The following is a 23,350-nucleotide window of genomic DNA, read 5'->3' as shown; positions in this document are numbered from 1 at the left end:
CTTGCATTCTTTTTTTTTTTTTTTAGATTTTATTTATTTGTTCATTCGACAGAGATAGAGACAGCCAGCGAGAGAGGGAACACAAGCAGGGGGAGTGGGAGAGGAAGAAGCAGACTCATAGCGGAGGAGCCTAATGTGGGGCTCGATCCCATAACACCGGGATCACGCCCTGAGCCGAAGGCAGACGCTCAACCACTGTGCCACCCAGGCGCCCCCCAATCTTGCATTCTTAACCCAGAATCTGACCCTTCCTACCACTTCACAGCTGCTACCCCTGTTTAAACTACCATCGCACTTTTCTCCTAATCTTCTGTTTCTACCCTTACCGCTACTCTATTCTTTTTTTTTTTTTTAAAGATTTTATTTATTTATTCGACAGAGATAGAGACAGCCAGTGAGAGAGGGAACACAAGCAGGGGGAGTGGGAGAGGTAGAAGCAGGCTCATAGCAGAGGAGCCTGATGTGGGGCTCGATCCCAGAACGCCGGGATCACGCCCTGAGCCGAAGGCAGACGCTTTACCGCTGTGCCACCCAGGCGCCCCAACCGTTACTCTATTCTTAACCCAGTTGCCAAGGTTAGATCAAGTTACTCCTTTGGTTAAAATTCCCCAGATGGCTTCCTAACTCGTGCAGGGTAAAAACTGAAGTCCTTTCCTTGACCTGTAAAATTCTACACATTCTGCTCCTGACACTTTCTGGACTCTCAAACCTCATCTCCTACTACTGTCCCTCGTTCACACCAGCCTCCTTCTCACTGTTCCTTGAACACATCAGGCATTCCACCTCAGGGCCTTTGTATTTGCCATTCCTCCTGCCTGGATTGCTCTTAGCCCTGCTATCTGGAAGGCTCACTGCTTCGCATTCTTCAGGTCTTTCGTTTTTGTGGTTGTTGTTGTTGTTATATTATGCAAACCCCCCCTTTTTTTTAGCTTTCTGAATCTGTGCTTGTGCCTTCAACACTTTCACAACGATTTTCTGCTCCTTGATAAGGAAAGCATGCTCGATTCTGTCTCGAACACACTTAGCAGACATGGAGCTACCATCGGCCCTGCTGACGTGCTTTTTTGCTTTAGACAACCTCATAAGGACTTTAGGTCTCACGCATGAACTTCTGGAAGTGAGCCTGGGCACATGCTACATGTGGATTTTGGTGCTTTCCCAACCTTGTTGGTATAAAGGTAATGATTCTATTACCAGGGATTCAGGACAGCCTAGTTTTGTTGGAGGCTGTATTGCAGGACAGCGTGCAATGGTATGTCAAATGCTGGACCGTTCTGAACACGTATGGACACCCTCCCCAGAAGAGCGCATTCTGTAGGTCTCAAATGTCACCTTCCAGCTGTGGCCGTCCTTTAGCACACGCTATGGAAACTACAAACCAGCCCCGAACCCATTCCACCTGTAGATACAAGCTTGTTTATTTTTCTCCTAGCACTTATGACTATCTAACATGTCACGGGTTTCACTCATTCGTCTGTCCACCAAACTATAATGTAATGAGGGAGGGGAACTGTGCGTGTCTGTGTGTGTGTGTTTAAGGTTTTTAATTTTATTTTATTTAATTATTCGACAGAGAGAGAGAGAGTACAAGTAGGGGGAGTGGCAGGGAGAGGGAGAAGCAGGCTCTTGCTGAGCAGAGAGCCCAATGCGGGGCTCAATCCCAGGATCTTGGGATCATGACCTGAGCTGAAGGCAGACGCTTAACGACTGAGCCATCCAGGCGCCCCTGTGTGTGTCTTTATTCACTGCCATGTCCCTAGCACTTAGAATTGTACCTGGCACACAGCAGGCACTTTAATAACATCTGTTGAGTGAATGGATGGATTTTGCAGGCGAGGTGGACTGAGTGATGGGAATGCAACTGCCATGTGCATTTCTTGCACGTCTTAAGCCTCACATGCTCCTTTGCTTTGCCACCACCACCATCAAGAGTAACAACCATTATGGACTCCCAGTGAACTACAAATTTTATGGCAGCTATTGATTCCCTCCTATGCTCGAGAATTCCACTTCTCTCCTTCAGGGCCTACTGTGGACCCGTATATATAACACTCAAATACTTGTCGATTAAGTTTGATTTAAAAGAATATGACATGGGGTGCCTAGGTGGCTCAGTCGGTTAAGCATTCCACTCCTGATCTTGGCTCAGATCATCATCTCAGAGGCATGAGATCAAGCCCCATGTTGGGCTCTGTGCTGGGGGTGGAGCCTGCTTAAGATTTTCTCTCTCTCTCTCTCCCTCTGCCCCTCCCCCCTCACAAGTGCACATGCACTCTCTCTTTCTCTCTCTCTCAAAAAAATAAAATAGGTAAAATAGATGAGAACAGAGGATGAAAACAGTAACTTTCCAGTGGAGAAACCTAGCAGACACCATCCTAACCAAGTGATGAAAGTTAACATCCCCAGTGAAAGGTCATGTTGGCATCATGTGCTCTCTAACATCAGGCGGTAAGAAGGGCAGTTGACCCCTGTGGTGTTCCCCCCAAAACTCATAGCCCCAATCTAATCATGAGAAAAACATCAGACAAACCCAAATTGAGGGACATTCTACAAAGTACCTGACAAGTACTCCTTAAAACTGTCAAGGTCAGGGTGCGTGGGTGGCTCAGTCGTCTGGACATCTGCCTGCAGCGCAGGTCTTGATCCCAGAGTCCCAGGATCGAGCCCCACGTTGGGCTCCCTGCTTGGCGGGGAGTCTGCTTCTCCTTGTGACCCTCCCCCCTCTCGTGCTCTCTCTCTCTCTCTAATAAATAAATAAAATCTTTAAAAAAAAACTGTCAAGGTCATAAAACACAAAATACAAAGAAACTGTCACAGACTTGAGAAGACTGAGAAGACATGATGACCGAATACATTGTGAAACCCTCAGTGGAATCCTGGAACAGGAAAAGAGCAGTAATGAAAAACTAGTGAAATCTGCAGTTCAGTTAGTAATAATGCACCATGTTGACTTCTTTGACTTCTTAGTTTCGACAAGTAAGTTATGTGAGAGGCTAACATTAGGGAAATCTGAATGAGGATATATAGGAACTCCGTAATACCTTTGCAATTTTTCTGTAAATCCAAAATTATTTCAGGGGTACCTGGTAGGTCAGTTGGTTAAGTGTCTGCCTTCAGCTCAGGTCATGATCCCAGGGTCCTGGGATCGAGTCCTACACTGGGCTCCCTGCTCTGCAGGGAGTCTTCTTCTCCCTCTCCCTCTGCTCCTCCCCCTGGCTCATGTTCTCTCTCTCAAAGAAATAAAAAGTCTTTTTTAAAAAATAAAAAATAATAAAATTATTTCAAAATTTTTTTAAGCTGTGTTTCTACACACCAGCAATAATGTCTTAGAAATTTTAATTGTAAAAAGATATAATTGTATAATTTATAATAGCAATAGCAACTAAACAATAAACATTTTCTTCATGTTGCCTAATATCCTTTAATTTTTTAAAAAGAAGAATATGAAGAGGCATGAACAAAAAAGAGCACAGACAAACCCTTGAAAGTGTAACAGCAAAGCCTGCTCTCTCCTATTTGGGCAGGAAGAGAAAAAACAGTGGGAACAATTCCAGCAGTCATGCAGGAGTGGAAATGACAGCTCAACAATTCATGGAGCACCCACTATGTGCCCAGTACTATGGATTGTGGATGCTCTAAAACGAATTAATTCATTAATTTAAAATGTCATTCGATTGAATTTCTACATAATACATTTTCCTTTACTTTTTTTTTTTAAGATTTTTATTTATTTATTTGACAGAGAGAGAGAGCCCAAGCAGGGGGAGCAGCAGAGGGAGAGGGAGAAGCAGGCTCCCCAATGAGCAGCGAGCCCCATGCAAGACTCGATCCTAGAACCCCAAGATCATGATCTGAGCTGAAGGCGGATGCTTAATGGACTGAGCCATCCAGGTGCCCCTACGTTTTCCTTTAGCTAGAGTAGGCTGGTGTTCGTACAAATCACTTAAGCTTTATTACTTCTCTCTTTTCATTATTTAAACATATCTATATTATTTTCTTTATATTAACAAAGAAAATATATCCCACATTTTTGTGGAACTTTATAGCTTACAGAGTACTTCAACATCTGTTATGTGACAAAATTGTCCTATGCATTAGAGGTTAAGACCATGCACTCTGTTGACAGACTGCAGGGGTTGGACTAACACTCACCATGTGTGACCTTGGGTAAGACTTCTTGGTTTCCACAGCTAAAACATAGGCATAAAAACAGTGCCTAACTCACTGGGTTATTAAGAGAGGATTAAGTGAATTAATATGTATAGAGTCCTTAGTCTAGCACCTGGCACAAATAAATGCTATGTAAGTGTTTGATAAACTCCTTATTGTATACATGAAGATAGTATTTTTCTCTATTTTTTCTCATTTAACTGGTAACGGTACAACAAGAACTTAAGCCATATGTTTTACCTTCAAAACAATGTTCTCTCTATTACACACATAGTAGAAAGGCAATAAACACCAAACTAAATACCGTGATTGGGAATCAGAGATAGGCATGCAAGCATGATAACAAAATTTCATACTTAGCAGAAACTTACAAAATCACCAACCCAGTTCTTGGCCCAATTCAAGAATTCTCTCCACGTCTACCTAAGGAATTGTCATGCAGCCTCTCTGAACATATCCAACAGCAGGACTCACTGCCTCGACAGGTAGCCCATTCCATATTTGGCCAACCTAGTTGAAACGTTCTTGTCTCCTAGTTACCAACATATTGTTTCTAGTTCTGTTTAAAATGAGTAAGTCTAACAGATCCTAGTACTTTCTGTTTAATGTTTTCTTTCATTTACTTCTGCACATCATTTCGTTTGACTTTAAAATAGTAACATTTTTGTATGAGAAGACAGATAGCACCTTTTGAAATGCCTCAAAAGGATAATACAACAAGATTCAAGTCTTTCGTTTTTCAGAATACATAGAACAGTGTATGTTAATTCATTACACATGAGGTATTTCAAAACTTGTTGCTGTTCTTGCAAGTAACGCGTATGAACTCCGGGTAAGTATCCTTTTCTTAAAACTCTTAAAGGTGAAGACAAGTTTTCTTTTTAATTTTGAATATTTTAATTTTGAATATTCATTCCACACAGAGTCTTCATTATATGATAAAAACTGTGAACACAAAATTAGTAAGATGTAGTCCTCATCCAGCTGTGTACAGAAGCTGTTTTTTTCTCCCCGCAGTATGGCTTGAACAGATCCTGTACAGAGATTCAGAACTGCTAGGTTTTGTTGACAGTTACTAAAATTTGCCTTCAACGTGGTCAATGCAAAAGTATTTGGAGGTTGAATGAATGGTTATTGATTTTTAAATGTATTCTAAAATTAGATGACACTACTTAGATTTTTATCTCAACTTTAAAATTCTTGGTTCCTTCATTTTATAAATTTTGAAATTTGAAAGGTTAAGAAACTACAATTTTGGCTTCATCTCACAGCAAAGTCCTTAATATCATGCGTAAAGAAAGGTTATGAGATAATCTCTTATCATCATGGATTTTCATTCATTTCTTAAACATATTCATTTTTTGAAATAGAAATACCCACTTTTATTATATAGAGTTAAAATGTAAATTTTTAAAAATCTATTTACTAGAGTATTGATTTTCATTTTGTATTTTTTTATTCTTCCTTTAGGGTTTGGGTAGACAACTTTTTTAGGTCTGATTTTAAATTATGCACTTATATGAAAATAGAGTAAAATGAATCACTTTGTGGTTCATAAATTCAATGTTCTGTTTACAGACAGATTATTATAAAATTACTGATATATTCTAGCAGAAGCAGTAAAGGTTACGTCAAGCAACTACTAAAAAAATCATACTACGTAGTGTTAATGATGTTACCTTAACATACCAGCTTCGGGGGCTGCATAATTGTTTCTGCCAACCCATAAATTTTTGAGTAACAACAAAATTATTGTGATTTTTCTTACTAAATAATTCATACATTACAAAGCATGTATGTAACAAGGTCCATGAATCACTAAAGCATATAATGATCATATATCTAATGACATATCTCTTTTCATAAGATGAATTCAAATAGATTTATGTATTTAGGTTAACTAAAAAATACTGAGTTTATAAGGTTCATAATTCTATCATCAACAACAACACAAAAACTTCAAGTCTTCTCTAAGAAGTACAGCTTCCATGATTTGCTTTTAAAGACTGGAAGCTTTTGTTTATCAAAATCCTTGTGTTTAAGCTACTTTTCATGAAGTTTTACTGCTTTTAAATTGATACTATAAATATCACTGAAGATAAATTAATAATATAATGGAGTAGTACAATGTTCATAAACTGTATTTAAAATGATATAAGTGCAACTAAAATAGCTATAAGCAATACGATATAACACCTCATTCTAGTAGTAGCTAATATTCTTTACCCAGCAACTAGGATCTAAAAGAGGATATTTTCATTTACCAACATTTTATATGCTTTTCTTTGGTCTTACTTAAATAATCTCAAACCAAGTACATCTTTTTAAAACAACACATCTCTATGTATGTGTGTATGTATTTTTACACTGAAGAATAATTGACCTACAACATCGTGTTAGTTTCAGGATACAAGTATATAATAAAGATTTAAAAGTATATCCTTAATGCTACTAAAAAGGATCCCAAATGAGATTTCATCTACTTAATTAAAACTAGGTTTCATAATTACAAATTTTTAAATTCTTCGACTGTAATGTAATAAAGGATATTAACATGTTTTACCTCTTTTAATCTCTAACATTTTTCTAAACTCAATTATTTTCTATAGAAATCACGCAACCGGTTTTATTTCATTATAGTAATATTAAATCCTTTACTAAATTTTAAAAAGTATTTTTATTTGTAGTAAAATACATAAAACACAAAATTTACCATGTTAATAATTTTTTAAAAATTTTTATTTATTTATTTATTTATTTATTTATTAGAGAGAGAGAGCATGCTCGGAGAGGAGCAGTGAGAGAGGGAGAGGGAGGGGGAAAGAATTTCAAGCCCATCCGGCACTGAACAGATCCTGCCGTAGGTCTGGATCCCACGACCGGAGATCATGACCTGAGCCTAAACCAAGTTCAACACTCAACCAACTGAGCCACCCAGGCACTGGCACCATGCTATAACCATTTTGAAGCATACGGTTCAGTGGTATCAAGTATAGTCACATTATCATTCACATTATTTTGCAACCATCGGTACCATCTACCTCCAGACCTTTTTTCATCTTGCAAAATTGGAACCATATCGCCTTATATACTAACTGCCCATTCCCCTCTCCCTGTTACTAATTTTTTAACAGTTTCATTGAGAGATAATTCACATGCCACACAGTCTTCCATTTAGAATGTACCATTCAATGGTTTGAGTATAGTTTCAGGGTTGTACCACCATCACCACAATCAGTTTAGAACAGCTTCATCACCCCAAAAAGAAAACCCATACCCATGACCAGTCACTGCCCCTTTCCTCCCAACCTCCCCATCCTTGGACAATCACTAACTCACTTTGGCTCTGTAGATTTGCTGTTCCGGAGATTTCATATAAATGAAGTCATGTAATATGGGGTCTTTTATGATGGCTTCTTTCACTTAGCATCATGTTTTCAAGCCTCATCCATGTTGTCATGTTTATGGGTCTATCACTCCTTTTTTTGACTGAATAATAGTCCATCATGTCAATGTGCCACATTTTATTTATTCATTCATCAAGTGGTGGCTATTTGGGTTGTTTCCACTTTGGGGCTAGAATGAACAATGCTGCTATGAACATTTTCATGCAAGTTTTTGTGTGAATGTATGTTTTCAACTCCCTATAGTATATACCTAGGAATAGAATTGCTGGGTCATAGGGTAAGTTCATGCTTAGTATTTTGAGAAACTGCCAAACTTTCCCAAAGTTGTTATATCATTTTACATTCCCACTGCTAACGCATGAGGGTTCCAATTTCTTCACATCCTTGGCAATACTTGGTATCATCCGTCTTTGTGACTGTAGCCATCCTAGAAGGTATGAAGTGGTATCTCATTGTGGTTTTCATTTGCATTTCCCTAACAGTGATGTTGAACATCTTTTCATGTGCTTAGTAGCAAAAAGTTGTATAACTTATTTGGAGAAATATCTGTTCAAATCTATTTTTCAATTGGGGTTTTGAGTTATAAGGGTTCTTAATATATTCTAGCTGCAAGTCCCCTATCAGATACATGATTTGCAAATATTTTCTCCCATACCATCAGTTGGTTTTTCATTTTCTTGATAGTATCCTTTGAAGCACAAAAGTTTTTAATTTTGATGAAGTCCTACTTATTTTTTTCATTTTTCATTTCCCTTTACTAACTTATTGTTTCCCCCAATAGGAGAATTTTATAGCAGGCTCTACACAAAATCGATTTCTTCACTAGAAAACTAACTGAACTTTTGGAAACACACTAAAAACAATCTGGATTTATTTTATCCCAGTTGTATTAAATGTATTCTCAATTAGAAGATTAGAATTCTGAGAAGTAGCCAGATGGCCAAACTTGTGTCAGTGGAAACTATTTTAGCCACATTTTCATTTAAAGAAAAAAAATGTTCTCAACATCTCTTCTCTAATTTATATTACAAAAATACTCTGTGGACCCTGGTCACTACTAATAACACTTCTTACTGTTGGGAAAGCTCTTGTGAAACATTTGTCAAGCATATAAAATAGTATAAAACTGAAATATAGTAATTAAGATTTGTGTTCTATCGATTGTGTAGCTAAAGTAATTTTTCATTACTAACATAAGATTTAATAAGTATAAGTAGTTAAAGATTCCGACTTGGCACTAGTCATTAGCATGTAATTGAACTAGTAAAAAAATCAGTTAAAGCTGTGTTGATTACCACCTTATCTTTGAAAGGCAATTAAAGACCTCAATCATTGCAACAAGATTTGATTGTGCAGCCTTTATTGGACATTGATCTTTCAGCAAAGTGCAGTTACATTTTCCATTAATTTACAGTAACACAGTTTAACTTTGATACCCTAGACTGTTGACCCAGGTGAGATGTACTGCTAAGTACTTGTTTAGGTTAAGATGCCCTCAAACATCATTACTGTCTGAATGGCAAGTGCTGAAAAAAAGTGGATACCTGATCTACTGGCTTTAGGATAAGGTTTCTGTTATCTGCATTAGCTTTTAAATGAAATGAAACCAGGATCCTTGTCTTGATGTCACCCCACCCATTTAAACATCATTCACTCTTTAATAAAGAGATATTTCATGAAGCATTATACATGTTCTTGCTTACAGTTTTGAATGAATATAAATATAAATGACAAGAAATAAAGTGTACATTGTAAAAGAAATACGTATGGCTTTTAATAATTAAAAATGTTTCAATTTTTTACTGAAGTCAACAATTAGCAAAATCTTAGGGACCAAATATGTGTGATAAAAGAAATAGCTATGTGTCGTTTCGGTATGTTAAGACATTAGCACTGAGAAACTAGGGATTGTTTTATCAGCCACCTTGTTCATGCCCCCATTCTTACTGCAGCTTCACGGTGGTTCACAGTTCACACAGGAAATAAAAATTTTGACCAGAAGTTTCTTCCAGTACTTGATAACTGATTTGCACAGAAGTAACAATAGAAGATTTGTAAAATTTTATACTAACACTCGTCTTCATTAAAAAAAAAGTTTTGCCTGGATTTTTTTAAAGACAAAATCCCATCCAAGATGTATTGGCAGAAAAGCTGTTTTTGGTTGTTTTATCAACTAAGAATATTCCTAATATCCAGAATGGCAGGGTCAGCTCAGAACCCTGCCTGCTATCTCAGGCATAAATGGCTCTCACACAGGCATACGTACAATGCCTCAGTTTGTCTCCTCTTTTCTTCCTCTCCCTTATTTTTAAAATCCTTGCATTAATGAAGTCCTTTATATATAAATACATATGGAACGGAAGAATGAGGATTACGAAACCAGCTTTTATTGAAATAAAACTGACATTTGCTTACAAGCATATTTATCATACATTTTAAAGTAGAAAGTTTTCTTGTTTTGTTCTTCTCAGATTACAGGTGGAAAAAACTAAGACACAAAGGAGTGGAGTTATTAGCTTGAAGTCAAAAAGTGATACAGGACTGACACTAAAAATAGAATCAATCTCCTGACTCCTAGCATTTATACTTTATCCCCGTTAGGCCACAATGCTTCCATGTCATATTCAACTTTAAAAGAAAAACTTAAAACCATTACTGTTCAATGGGGAGCATTTTTAGACTAAAATGTTCACTGTAAGACTTAATAAATCCAATGAATGATATTTTAATATTTGAACTATGCCCTTAGCCATCGTTGAGTTCATCCTTCACCATGATCAACTCCATGAGAGCAAGAGGTCTATTGATTTTCATGTAATACAAGAAAATATTACATTTGCTTAATTGTTACACAGCGAGCACATGAGACAAGAAATCAAGGCTCTATTTAATGCTGCAAGCAGCAGAGAATTACAGAGATCAATAGGGTAGTTTGTCAAAGATCTTCTCCAAGGAGCCTTACCTATCACCATATGGACAAGAAGTCACACTGACTGGGGCTATTGAAAAACAGGTAAGCAGAGTCAGCAGTACAAATTATCAGAAATCAAACAGGCCAGTGTGAGAAGAAGTGCAACTCTACTGAAAAGCTGTATTTATAGTCTGGTAATTAAAAACCATTTTATCAGCCTTGTGCTGGGACCAAACCTTTACAGCAAGTATTGATAAGACCAGCAGCAGTGAATGAGCAGTATTTGACTTAAAACTTATGAGCTATAGTTATTTAACTTTGCCCATTACAGGGGAAATCAGTTCTAGCCTTCCTTGCAAAATGCTAATAGTCAGTTTTATTATTAATGAAGCTTAATGTAACACTATCTCCTTTGCGTAAGCCATTCATTTAACTAGTGTCAAGTATATTCTTCTGGACTAAATATATTGGCATAAGTACTTCTTTGATTAAAGTGTTATTTAGAATTGCTTTTAGACAAGTGAACACTACATATATTTGAAGAACAGCTCACTCTCTGCAGCTCATTTAAAACAACTACCTTTAACGAAGTCAGTTTGTATACTTCATTCTGATATTTTCACCTCAGTCACTGCCACTCACTTTCTCTACTGATTTGCCAGAAGCAAGCACCCAAATGCTGGTTAGATTGTATTTTATAAAATATTTTGCTACAATAATGTGTGAATGTTGCAGAGTATCAGCAACACATTAACATAAAATGATATATAATGTATGTTTGTAATTATGGGAGAGATCATAAATCTTAAACACCCATTGGTTTAGAAATTAAATAGTTCTACTTAGTTCTCCCTAAATTACTCCAAATTTCTGAAATTTACCATTCGTCTGGGTATTTTGTAACTACCCCCAAGGATAAATTTTTTTTAATGACTTTGCTTTCAAAAATGCAATTAACTTAATAAAATCTTAACACAAAACTGCCATCAGGTCTTTAAAATTTCAGCCTATTTCCCATCTCCAAGAAGTGTATGGATATGTACCATTTCAGCTAATTGCTTTTATAAACAGTCACCAAATTTATTCTTCTGGGTCTTTCTAGATCTTAATTGTTCTCACAGCTTTATCAGCATGCTATTTTAACTTTTAGTAAGTCTTAATTTCATTCGTCTTGCTACATTTACATTAACCAGAGTCATTATTTTTTAGGAAGTAGTATGGTATTGGGTGTTCAGGCAATAAGAAGTTTCAACATTACGTCTAGACCTCTCATCCAGGTAAATGACACAAGGGCTTTAAGACATTCCCATTGAAAATCCTGGCAGCTGAATAGTTTAGATTTCAGATTATAATTAGAATCCATCAGTTTTGGAATTATCTCCACGTATATCCTAAAATCCTCTACTTCTTTTCCCAGTGTCCTATAAAAGATTTTTCCCCTTCCTTCTTTGTGTAGGTGTCTCCATTTTCTCTTCAAAGAGTCGATTTAAATTGTTAATACCTAACTATAGAATATATAAATGTTATAATCATCTTTTATCTGTAATTCAACCCAATTCTAGGGAAAAAACTTGTATATGCTTCATGCCTCTGTAGTTCCCATTGGCTAAACCAAGCACGCGATATATAACAATGTATGAAAAGCTTTGCCTCTTGAGGGCAATGATTCATCTTAAAGAACCCGACACCATAGAAAGAAAAAGGTGTTTGCAAAAGTTTTATTTTAAAGGGTCAAAAATAAACATTGCACATACACGCAAGAGAAAATCCAGCGATATTTATGTTCTCCGATGCATACCTTCAATACATGGCACCTTCATCTTCCTTATTTAGAAAATAAACTGTTATTGGTCCGTAACTGGTATGTACAGTCTCTGTGACTCTAGCAAATAACCAGGAGCCAAGTCCATATAGTAAGGTTGGAATACCTAGAAAACAAATGAATATGTTATTTATGAATATCAATGCTTATTAATTAATCATGCATCCATGTATTTGTCATGGTACAAATCACAGAGCCCTCTTCCACAATGTCAACAAATTGTAAAGTTATGAAAACATAAAGATACGAGTACAGACTGACTCTAATTATCTAAGAGCTCAATTTCATCAGTTTGTGGACTATGGAAACAACTATGTGAGCCTAGAGATTTTTAAAACTATAGATAAGGCTGGTTTAAATTTTCATTCAAAGCACTTTAAGCACTAATTCATCCCTTCCAAGTAATTATGAAGTAGTTCTATATTCTTTTCACAAATAAGCAAATAGAATATTCACTAATTTAGTTGTAGATGCTCCCAATTAGTGGCCTTGAGCTCAAATTACTAGGTCAACTTTACTGTGCTTTACATCAAACAGTAACACTGTTGGCTAAAGTAATTTTTTGTACAACTTAAAAGAAACTGGGTCAAATAGCTATCTTCAAAACCTATGGCAAACCCTAATTCTAAGGAAGATCTTAGTATAACAGGTATGAGAAATACTCCCATGAGTATTTTTACAACTGATTTGGAAACAATCTTGTTTCAACCTCTTTGAAATAAGTATACAGTAGACTCCAACGACATGTTTCTTCTTTGGAATGCCTCCATTTGATAAGATTTTGCTGTTATAGTTGAGATCAGTTGCCATTTGCGATATAGGAAACTAAACATTTACTAACCAGAGATAATGGATTAAGAACTCACGCATATGACACTATATTGGACACAAAATAAACTTTCACAGCTCCTATCTTTTTTAAGGCACTTATTTAAAATCAATGACTATTAACATATTAAGAACATGCATAAAACCACAGGCATATGAGTCAATAACAAATATTGTATGTTCCACATAAGCATTAAATTTATTGTTCTCATGTAGGAGTTGGACAGGAAAATGACAATTTCAAAGAAGAGCTGTACGTTTGGGAAAATCCCTCTTTCTAGTTAATAGGGAAATCACATGCTCAGGACTAATCCTATTGCTAGATTTTTTATATTTTTCTGCAAGAATATATTTGCTGCATTATGCTCGTTTGGAGTGTGTAAGTGCATTGGACTACTTTGTGCTTATTCCCCGAAGCTGCATTCCAAGCACTGTGATGCCAGAGATTAATCAGGAGAAGCGTCACTAGCTGGCAATGAGAACAGGCAAAGATGCCCATTCAGGCCGGCACCTCTCTATTTTTAGGAATATACTGGGTCACAGTTTGTCACTATCACAGGGTTCCCTGGAACTCTCATGAAATCTTTGACAGTATATTTGCCTTCTTTGCCTTGGTAATACCCAAAAGAATCTCTAAATGCTTCAAGGGAATGTTACAAAAAAGCCACAAAAACTAGCATCATAAAGCTACTTATCAAAAAAAAAAAGGTAAAAGGACTATGGGTAGGGAAGTAGACAAGAAAACAGGCAGAAGTGAGTGAAGAGTAGAGGGAGAAGTTGAAATAAAAAATAAATTTAAAATACAGTATCACAACTTGAAAGCTGAAAATCAATGGAGGAAGAACAAAATGGGTTCTAGAAACAATTATTAATTTTCTAAACATACTGACAGTAAAATATGTAAAATATGCCTTTTAAACCAATGCTAAGGATATAAATTTAAGGAATGGCTGGTGAAACTGAAATCTCGTTTTACAGTCCTTATCAGTTTTCAGTTAAAATACTGACACGTTTTAAAAACCACACAAATCAACGGTCAACATTTTTTCAGCTAAAATGGAGAAATGACCAAAGATTCCTAGCTTATAATAACTGTATTATCTCTTATTAGGAAATAGCTAGGAACCACTATCAGCAATGCTGTTTGGTAGGGGAGGGGGTTGTGATACAGGAGTCAGAAATTCTACTTTTCTTTTTCCCTGCAGTCTACTTAATGCAGTCAGACTAAAATGAGAAGATTTGCTACTTACACAATTTAAATATAAAAAAAGAATTTTCTTTATCTGTAGCACATATGCTATAAAGTCTATAAAATTCCACGAGAAATTAAATTTTTCCCAGACTGAAACATAACATCAAAATGAACATGAAAGTCAGTTCTTTGCATAATAATTCATTTTAAGTCAGCTGAACAGTAGGTAAACCACTGTCAAATTAAGCACTTAAAAAAAATTAGAACTTCTTAGCAAGTCTCCGATTACCCATTCATTCCAATGGTAAGTTGCTTTTCTTAAATCTCAATCTACTTCCCAGCAGGATACCCAGACTGATAAACCATCAGTAAAACGTCAGCTTCCATTGAAGGGAAGGCAGAGGAGAAAGGGGACAAATGGCAAAAGAGAAATCTTTATTATTTACAAAATGGAAAAATGAATTATTCTGATAATTACTAATTTAGAAGGAACTAAGAGGAATAATATCCTAAGTACTTTTATTAATAGAATAGGTACTTGACCCAGAGGGGCAACTGTACATCACAGAAGAGGAAGCAATCTATTATCTAATTCCCTACCTTAAGACAAAAATACAAAACGAACATTACCAAATTGGTGAATATACTACTCTTTAAATAGTCCAGAAAAAAATTCTGTTTGATAAAGGGAATAGAAGACAATTCGTATTAAAGCATGCATGAGCAGAAACTTTTCCTTTGTGTTTAACTTAAAACTCTTCCTCCCATTTAGGCAGCATTTTTAGAATTTCCAAAAGACCATTAAATCACTCTTCAGCCTTCTCTTCCACGTAAAAAAACTACAACTGTTGTATCTTTCCTCAAAATGTTTCACTTCCATAGGCGAGCATGTCCTGGGTATTCTACTTTTCTCTGGATTTCTTTGTATCTATGTTTAAAAGAGAAGCCCCTGATCATGTAGGTGTTCTTAAAGTGTTAAGTTTTAAATGAAAACTTTCTTTAAAACGCATTTGGCTCACGGGTTACCTATTATCCTCCAATTATATCCCAGCAGGGATATAATTTTCCTACCTGTTACTCTTTACATTGGGATGAATGACTGCTTCTGATTCTGAAAAATAAACTTCTTCCTGAATCTATTCACCCCCTAGACTTCCAAATAATTTTGAATCGAACCTTCTAAGTGAGTTTACCCTTCAACTTCAAATCATAGGGTATGCTCTATGTAGTCCATCAGCCGAATAGACAAATTTTTAAAGAATTACACGTTCCTACATCATCTTCTCCTTGGTGGACTGAACTCAGGACAGTCCCAGTAGACCAATGGCTCAAAAATCCCATGACTGACGTATGTGAGTTATTATACGCAAAAATACATAAATACCATATTTAAATTTAATGAGCCATCAGATTATATAATACCAGTGCAAGCGCACAGGGGTTTAGCTTTAACTCTGGTTTAAAAAAACTGGTTGGGTAACATGGTTCAGCTCCCACGTCTAGATTTTGAATTACTAAAATCTGGATCAATGTGACATTGCCTATTAATAGGTTCAAAACATCTTGAGGCCTCTCGATAAAGATACAAACGATATACCTATGTCAATGTTCATGCCTCTTCCGTCATTAGGCAAAAGAAAATAAGCATCCAGCAAGAGTAAATACTCTCAAAATCAGAATATTCCCATGAAAACAGAAATATTAAAGAGGCAGAATATTTTGGTATCTTTTAGGCCTAGCCCCTTAGGAAGCTGGTATGACTGGTGAAAATCTTTAGCGCTTTTAGTAAAACGCACTTGCTAGGATTTCATACAAAGAAAACAATGAAACTCAGAAAATAGTTCCAATTTTTATAGTAAAGAATGCACCCAAGAAAATGATGGTCATGGGAGCGAATCCTGCCATGCAGTAAAGCATTTTTTTTTAACTTCAGAGCCACTTTCCAGGGGGTCATTTCCGTACACCCTCATTCTTGCTGCCCAGTGTAGGGGGTCCTCCCAGTCAAGAGCTGCAGCACGTGAGGATGGAACCAATGCCTCCTCCCCAGGGCTGACGCAGTGTGGTCCCAGGCGTTTCCTGGGAACGCCTCCGTAGCAACTACTCAGCCCCGACGAGCACCTACGGGGAGGGGCTGGGATGGGGCCGGGCGGTGGGGGGAATCCAAAATACCAGGGCCAAAGCCAGTCCTAGAACGCGGCAGAGTGGGTGGGACGCGGAGGCAGGGTCTGGAAAACCCAACAGCGCGGGGCGAAGCGTGGCGAGCGCGTGCGCCCGGGCGAGCCTGCGCGGGGCCGAGGCAGGGCTCCCCGGCGCTGTCGCGGCCTGACCTTGGGCCGGGGTCTCGGCCTCTGGGCGACGTTTGTCAGCGTGCTTTGCAAACCGTGATCGCATTGTCAGGGGGGCGTGCTTCACCGGCCCGGGCCACTCACCCAGGTTGACGACCTTGAGCGCCGTGAAGAACCGGTCCTGCCCGGCCAGGTCCTGCCAGGGGGCTTTGGAGCAGTGGTACTTGATGAAGGGGAAGCAGCCGGTACGCAGGACGTGGTAGTTGGCGCCCTGCACGGGCCAGTTGAAGTGCGAGAGGCCGAACTGGTCGTTGCGGACGGCGCTGTAGGGCACGCAGAAGGAGGTCCAGTGCGGCAGGCGCCGCTGCAGCAGGTGCCGCGTCAGCACCTCCGAGGCGCGGGGCTTCGGGCGGGAGGCGGCGCCCGAGGCCCAGGGCCCGCACAGCAGCAGCCGGAGGGCGGCCTCATGGGCCCTCCGCAGGGGCTCCATGGCCGGCCTCGCTCGCGTCCCCGCCTCTCGGCGACCGTGGGGCGCGCGCCGCTGGGGGCGGGGCTGCCGGAGCGCGCGCGCGCCCGCGCCCCGGGGCGAGCGGCGGGGACACCCAGTGGGCGCCGCGCGAGTGCGCGAGAGCCCCTTGGGGCGCAGTGGCGCGTGCGCACGAAGGTCTCGCGGTCTCCCGCGGAGGGGGCGGAGGAGGCCGAGGGGCGGGCAGAGTGACCGGCAGGGGGTGTGAGGGTCGGCAACGCAGAGGAGGTAATTAAATCGTCACTTGTGACCTCATGTGGGCGTTAACAACCCTGGGGCGCCGAGGGGCGGGGATTCGGGAGGTTTATCAGTAGGGGTGTGAGGAAAATTAAGGCTTAAAGCAAATAACCCCCGTGCTGAGTGGCAGAACTGACACCCAGATCTCTCTTCCAAGCCTTGGGCTCAAGTGAAATCCTTACGCGGCTTTGCAGAGGAGACACTTGACAAGGTGTCCTTGGGGAAGCGAGTTAAAAGCCCAGTCCCCAGATTTGCAGTGCCTGGTAAAGTCGGGAAGCACTTTTATGTTTAGGTCTTCTCTGTCATGTTCACTGTTTAGGGTAAGCCCCAGATAGTTCAAAATTTAAAAAAGTTAATAAATTTTAAAAACAAAATAAAATTTTAAAAAGTTTTTTAAAATGTCCCACATCTCTCCACGCGTTGCCCAGATGCGCCCCTCTACCTCCCTCCTAAGCTTGGTGAAAGTCAGACCAGGGGTCTTTTAGTTATAAACTTTTATAATCCGTAGCCACCCATTATCAATCTATTACTTAGGAAAACCTTTTCTCAAACTTCATAGCCACTTGAGGTAGTATTTTATATACACCTGCTTTCCAAAGAAGCATTTCTTCAATTGGTCCTAAACTCGTCTTGTTTGGAGAAACCATACATAAATAAGATGATGTGTCTGGAAAGCATTATATGTAAATGAGATAATTATGTGTAAGCACCACATAACAACTTACTGTTGAAACTTAAGGGAGGGATGTAGGATAGTGTGGCTAGTTTTTACATTTGCCAGTTTTTAATGACTCATTCAACAAACATTAAGTACCTGTTACCAGGTGCCAAATTTTGAGGGGACTTGTAGTCCTGCAAATAATTTGAACTTTACATTATAGGATTCCTTATTAGATAAAAGTTATAAAAAAATATTTTAGATGGAGGCATGATGTGGTCAGACTTGCAACAGAAATGGCTGAAGGGACGCTAAGACAGGAATCAGGGAGGGGATTCAGTACTATGATTTTCAAATTAAATTTTAAAAAATATTGGAGTCTTTTTCAAGCAAAATCTGTCACAGAACCCCGACATATTAAGTAGGTAAGAACTTGTTTTTTTTTCATGAAACATTTATAAGTTCAAATTTTTAATACTAACTTTATAGGTAAATTTTTTTCAAAACGAGGCAGGTTTTTATTGTCGTTGGGTTTTTTTGTTTGTTTTGTTTTTAGCAGACAAGGACTTTATCAGAAGGAAATTGGGTAGCTAAGGTAATAATTAGGAAGTCTGCAGACCAACAGAAAGTAGTCTGTTTCCGATGGCCCCACTGTCACTGAAGTCTTGACTCTGCTCTCCTAGGCTCGAAAACTTTCGAAGTTGGGGGTTATGGACAACAGTTGAAGTTAGGTCAACTACAAGCAGCCTCAGGACAGTTTCTTATTCTTCTGTTTTGGTTGTACACTATCAAGAATATCCTGATCTGTCCAGAAAAGTAGATACAAATTAGAGTGGTCTTAAAATGACTTCCCTTGAAATCTTGGGACATGTGCTTCAATTACAAAGATGGCAGGGGGAGATTGATTCTGAGATCTACACTCAGATGATTTAACCTCAAATTAACATGTGGGCAGTTTGCAGTGTGTTAAATTTTGGCATTATATCCCTTGGCAGTCTGAAAATCTATTTTAAAAAGTGAAATTTGAATCAAAGAGTTGTGGAATCTGACATATGTCTGAGAAGCTCTAGGTTCTATGGCATCTATAAGGTAAAAACCACTGGTAAAGACAACCACGTATTTAGATTAGGTTTCACTGCATTCTTCCATGAAGGCTTGGGAAAAGGGCTAGGGAACTGAAGTATTTCTGCTGGAAGATGCCCTCTTGGAAAAACCTCATCAGTGGTGAGGGTTTCCTTAGTTCAAGGCTCCATCACTATCTCCCTCTGTCTTCTTTTCTAAGGTAGGAAATTACTTCAAAGAAAGTAGATAGTGGATCACACTCAGGTATTCAGGAGTGTTTGAATGAAATATTTTCTTTTTTTCTTTCTTTTTTTTTTTTTTAAGATTTTATTTATTTATTTGACAGAGATAGAGACAGCCAGCGAGAGAGGGAACACAAGCAGGGGGAGTGAGAGAGGAAGAAGCAGGCTCACAGCAGAGGAGCCTGATGCGGGGCTCGATCCCATAACGCCGGGATCACGCCCTGAGCCAAAGGCAGACGCTTAACCGCTGTGCCACCCAGGTGCCCCTGAATGAAATATTTTCTTAACCTAAAAATACAGGGCTGGAAAACATGACTTCTAGCTATCTCTTCTGACTTTAAAATTAAACAGTGCCACTACCATAATTGAAATAAGATAATTTCTCAAAAAATCCACAACTCAGATCAGTTCCAATGCTCGATGGCCGTGAAACAAAGGGGCTTAGAAATTGGCATTCAAAGCATAATTCAATGTTTAAAAAACATTGTGTCCGATAATTAAGAATTAATGTGGTAAACACATAAACAGTTTTACACAAAACATGAAGAAATGGCATACCTCTTTAGAAGGAACCCCTTAAAAATAACTATGAAGGGTGATGCTATGTATAGCATGTAGCTTGTGTATGGATATGATTTTACTCCTAGAAAGAAGGGATTGAGCCTTGTTTTTGTTTTAAATGCACCTAGAATGCTACAGGCATTCAGAACATGCTAAAAATGAGTTCTTCTTGGGGTGTCTGGGTGGCTCAGTGGGTTAAGCGTCTGCCTTCTGCACAGGTCATGATCTCAGGGTCCTGGGTTGGAGCCCAGGCTCAGCGGGGAGTCTGCTTATCTCCCTCTCCCTCTGCCCCTCCCCCCACCCCTGCGCACGCTCCCACACGTGCATGCTTTCTCTCTCTCTCATAAATAAATATATGAAATATTTTTTAAATGAGTTCTTCAAAATTGATAAATTGGAATATATTAAAATTAAGAATTTCTGTTCATGAAAGGCACTATTAAGAGAATCGAAAAGTAATCCATAGTGTGGAGGAAGTATTTGCAATACCTATCTCTGACAAAGCATCTAGTATCTAGAACAAATCATTAAAAAAAGAGAATCCAGTAGAAAGGTGGACAAAATATTTGAACGGACTCTTCACAAAGGAGAATACCCAGATGTCCAATAAACATGGGAAAAGTTGCTTAGTTTCAATAATCATCCGAAAAATGGAAATTAAAACCACAATGCAGTGCCTTTACATACCCACCAAAGTAGCTGAAGTAGTAAAGATGGAAAGTTCTAAATGTTGGTGAGAATATGCAGCAATTAGAACTTTTATATACTGCTGGCAACCAATTTGGAAAAATTTTTGGCGGCATATATTCAGCTGCATATTTACATATTATATGTAATGTTATGACCAGCCATGCCATTCTTGGATATCTATTTGTATTAGTGAGGCTAAATACCACAGACTGGCTGCCTAAACAACAAAAATTTGTTATTCACAGTTCCGGAGACTGGAAAGTCTAAGATCAGGGTGCTGGCTGATTGGGTTCTTGGAGAGAGTTCTCTTCCTGGGTTATAGCTCCTTCTATAGCTCCTCCCATGGCAGACAGAGCTAGTTTGGGTGTCTGCCTTCCTCTCTTCTGATAAGAGCACCAGCCCTATCAGAGTAGGGTCCCACTCTTATGACCTCATTAAACTTTTATCACTTCCTCAGGGACCCTATCTCCAACTACTGTCACATTGGGTATTAGGGCTTCAACATGTGAATATTGAGGGGATGCAAACATTCAGTCCATAACAATGCCCCACAGAAATTGTGTGCACATATTCTTCGAAAGACATGTAGTGGAATATTCATAGCACTGTTCATATTTGTGACAGCCAACATGCAGATTACTTCCATGCTTGTCAGTAATAGAATAGATAGACAAATTGTGGCATTCACTTGATGGACTACTATATAACAATGAGAAGGAATGATCCATAATCGCACACAGCATGCACGAATCTCATGAACATAAGGAAGAATGGAAGAAGTCAGACCCTAAAGTACCTATGATATGATTTCATTTCCATGAGTTATAAAAACTGGCCAAAATTCATCTTTGCTGTTAGAAGACAGGATAGTGATCACCCTTATGGGGGGTGGAGATCTAGGGGAGCCAGGGACTAGGAGTATGAGGGAACATCTTGGGGATTGGATTATTCTCTTCTTTTGTTCATATATTCCTGTAGTTTGTTTTCTTAAGACTTTTTTTAAAAAAGATTTTATTTATTTATTTGAGAGAGGGAGAGCAAGAGACAGAGAGAGCATGAGCAGGGGGTAGGGGCAGAGGGAAAAGCAGACTCCCGGCTGATTAGGGATCCCCACATGGGGCTCAATCTCAGGACCCCGGGATCATGAACTGAGCCAAAGGCAGACACTTAACTGACTGAGCCACCCAGGTGCCCCAAAGACTTTTTTTCTTAGAATAATTTTAGGCTCACAGAAAAATTAAGAGGAAGGTAAAGAGATTTCTCATATATCCTCTGCCCCACACATGCATAGCCTCCTCCCCCATTATCAACATCCCCACCAGAGTGATACATTTGTTATGATTGATGAATCTGTGATTGATCTCATTTCTGGTTAAATGGGTGTAGTCAATATGTGAAAAAAAAAATTTCTTTTAAGTAGGTACCATATCCAGCATGGAGCCCAATACAGAGCTTGAACTCGTGACACTGAGATCAAGATCTGAGCTGAGATCAAGATTCAGGTGCTTAACCAACTAAGCCACCCAGGTGCCCCGAAAATTCTTCTAACTGAACATGTATGGTATGTACATTTTCCTGTATGTATATTATACTTCAGTTAAAAGCTTGAAAAAGAGAATGAATTCTACAAGTAGTAATACATATTAACACATTCTATTATTAATGTTTATTAAGAAATACATATAGAGAACATATATAGTGGGCATGACCCAAATGTGACCTTGTACATATATAGAATATTTGTTCTCACATTATTGTTATAACCTTGCTGTGAAGTTATGATTTACTCACATATTTCTAATGGTGTGATTTAAAAGAAAGTAGGGTAGGCGTCTAGATTTTAATTCATTGCTATTCTCAGAGGGAGAATTATAGGCAAGATAGTGGGTGCATATGTCAGCCAGTTAGTAAAAGATAAAGGAGTTATGAAAAAGGGATATTAAGTGTTTACTTTTAGGATTTCATTGACAATTCCACTTTGAGGCTTAAGGAAGGACTTTGGTTCAAGGAAAGAAGGTCTATGGAGATGATGCTGCCCTGGTTCATATTCCAGTGTGCTTTGGAACTAAAAAACAGATAGCCCCAAAGAGCCACTCCTAGGAACCCAAATCTCCTTAATGGCTCAGTGCCCTCTAAGCCAAGCTCAGCACCAGAGGAGGTGGCTTGAGTTACTCCTATAGCTGGATGAATGCTCATTAATTCTCCCCATCCCATTAGTGGTGAATTTTGATTGCTGCTCCATTCCTGTATCCTTGAGTCTGCCCAGGCAAGGACAGCATACACTGGCTTTATGCAAAATTATCCTCTTGGAAGTACTGAGTTATGGCAGAAGTCATTAGGAAAGGAAAGAACTGCTGTATACTTACCTAGATCTTGAGTCCAGTGGAACCGATCGATGTTCTGAAAGCCTCCAAGGAGTTGGCTGGCAACTGGGGCGCTGTTACAAAGAGTGTCAGGAAGCATTACTCTGGTAAAACATGTTACTGTGAACATAGCAGGTACAGAGATCTCATCTAAACTGCTCTTGTGTCTCAACTACTCTCAAGCTCTCCCCCCCACTAGGATGTAAATGTCCTAAGGCCAGGGACTTAATGCCTGTTTTGTTAACCTCTGATTCTAGCACCTAGGACAGTACTTGCAATATGTAGATACTCAAGTTCTTGAAAAAATGAAAAAAAAAAAAAAAGTGGGCAAAGTGAATACAATTAGTGTGTTTGAGGAATGTTAGAGAAAAGGAATTGTAATATGTAGGGTAACTG

The 23,350-nt window shown here is 38.7% G+C and overlaps 1 protein-coding gene across 1 annotated transcript; it reads right to left on the bottom strand.

Moving 5' to 3' along the window:
* Nucleotides 1-9,942: 9,942 nt before the first annotated feature.
* On the bottom strand, nucleotides 9,943-17,145 carry CUNH15orf61 (chromosome unknown C15orf61 homolog). Its single transcript, XM_026478380.4, has 2 exons — nucleotides 16,760-17,145; nucleotides 9,943-12,416 (listed from the first exon to the last, which is right to left on the bottom strand). Exons 1-2 carry the CDS (start codon nucleotides 17,103-17,105, stop codon nucleotides 12,289-12,291), a joined length of 474 nt encoding a protein of 157 aa, XP_026334165.1. The 5' UTR covers nucleotides 17,106-17,145; the 3' UTR covers nucleotides 9,943-12,288.
* Between the last annotated feature and the right edge of the window lie 6,205 nt (nucleotides 17,146-23,350).

The sequence above is a fragment of the Ursus arctos genome, unplaced genomic scaffold, assembly GCF_023065955.2.
Source record: "Ursus arctos isolate Adak ecotype North America unplaced genomic scaffold, UrsArc2.0 scaffold_28, whole genome shotgun sequence".
Lineage (NCBI taxonomy): Eukaryota > Metazoa > Chordata > Mammalia > Carnivora > Ursidae > Ursus > Ursus arctos.
Note: the sequence above shows the minus strand (reverse complement) of the source record. Positions and strands in the feature narration are given on the sequence as shown.

Excerpts from the sequence above, each read along its gene's own strand:
- CUNH15orf61 (XM_026478380.4), bottom strand. The coding sequence starts at position 17,105 with ATGGAGCCCCTGCGGAGGGCCCATGAGGCCGCCCTCCGGCTGCTGCTG. Across the intron at positions 12,417-16,759 it reads GCTCAAGGTCGTCAACCTGG|GTATTCCAACCTTACTATAT; the intron begins GTGAGTGGCCCG and ends TTTGTTTTCTAG.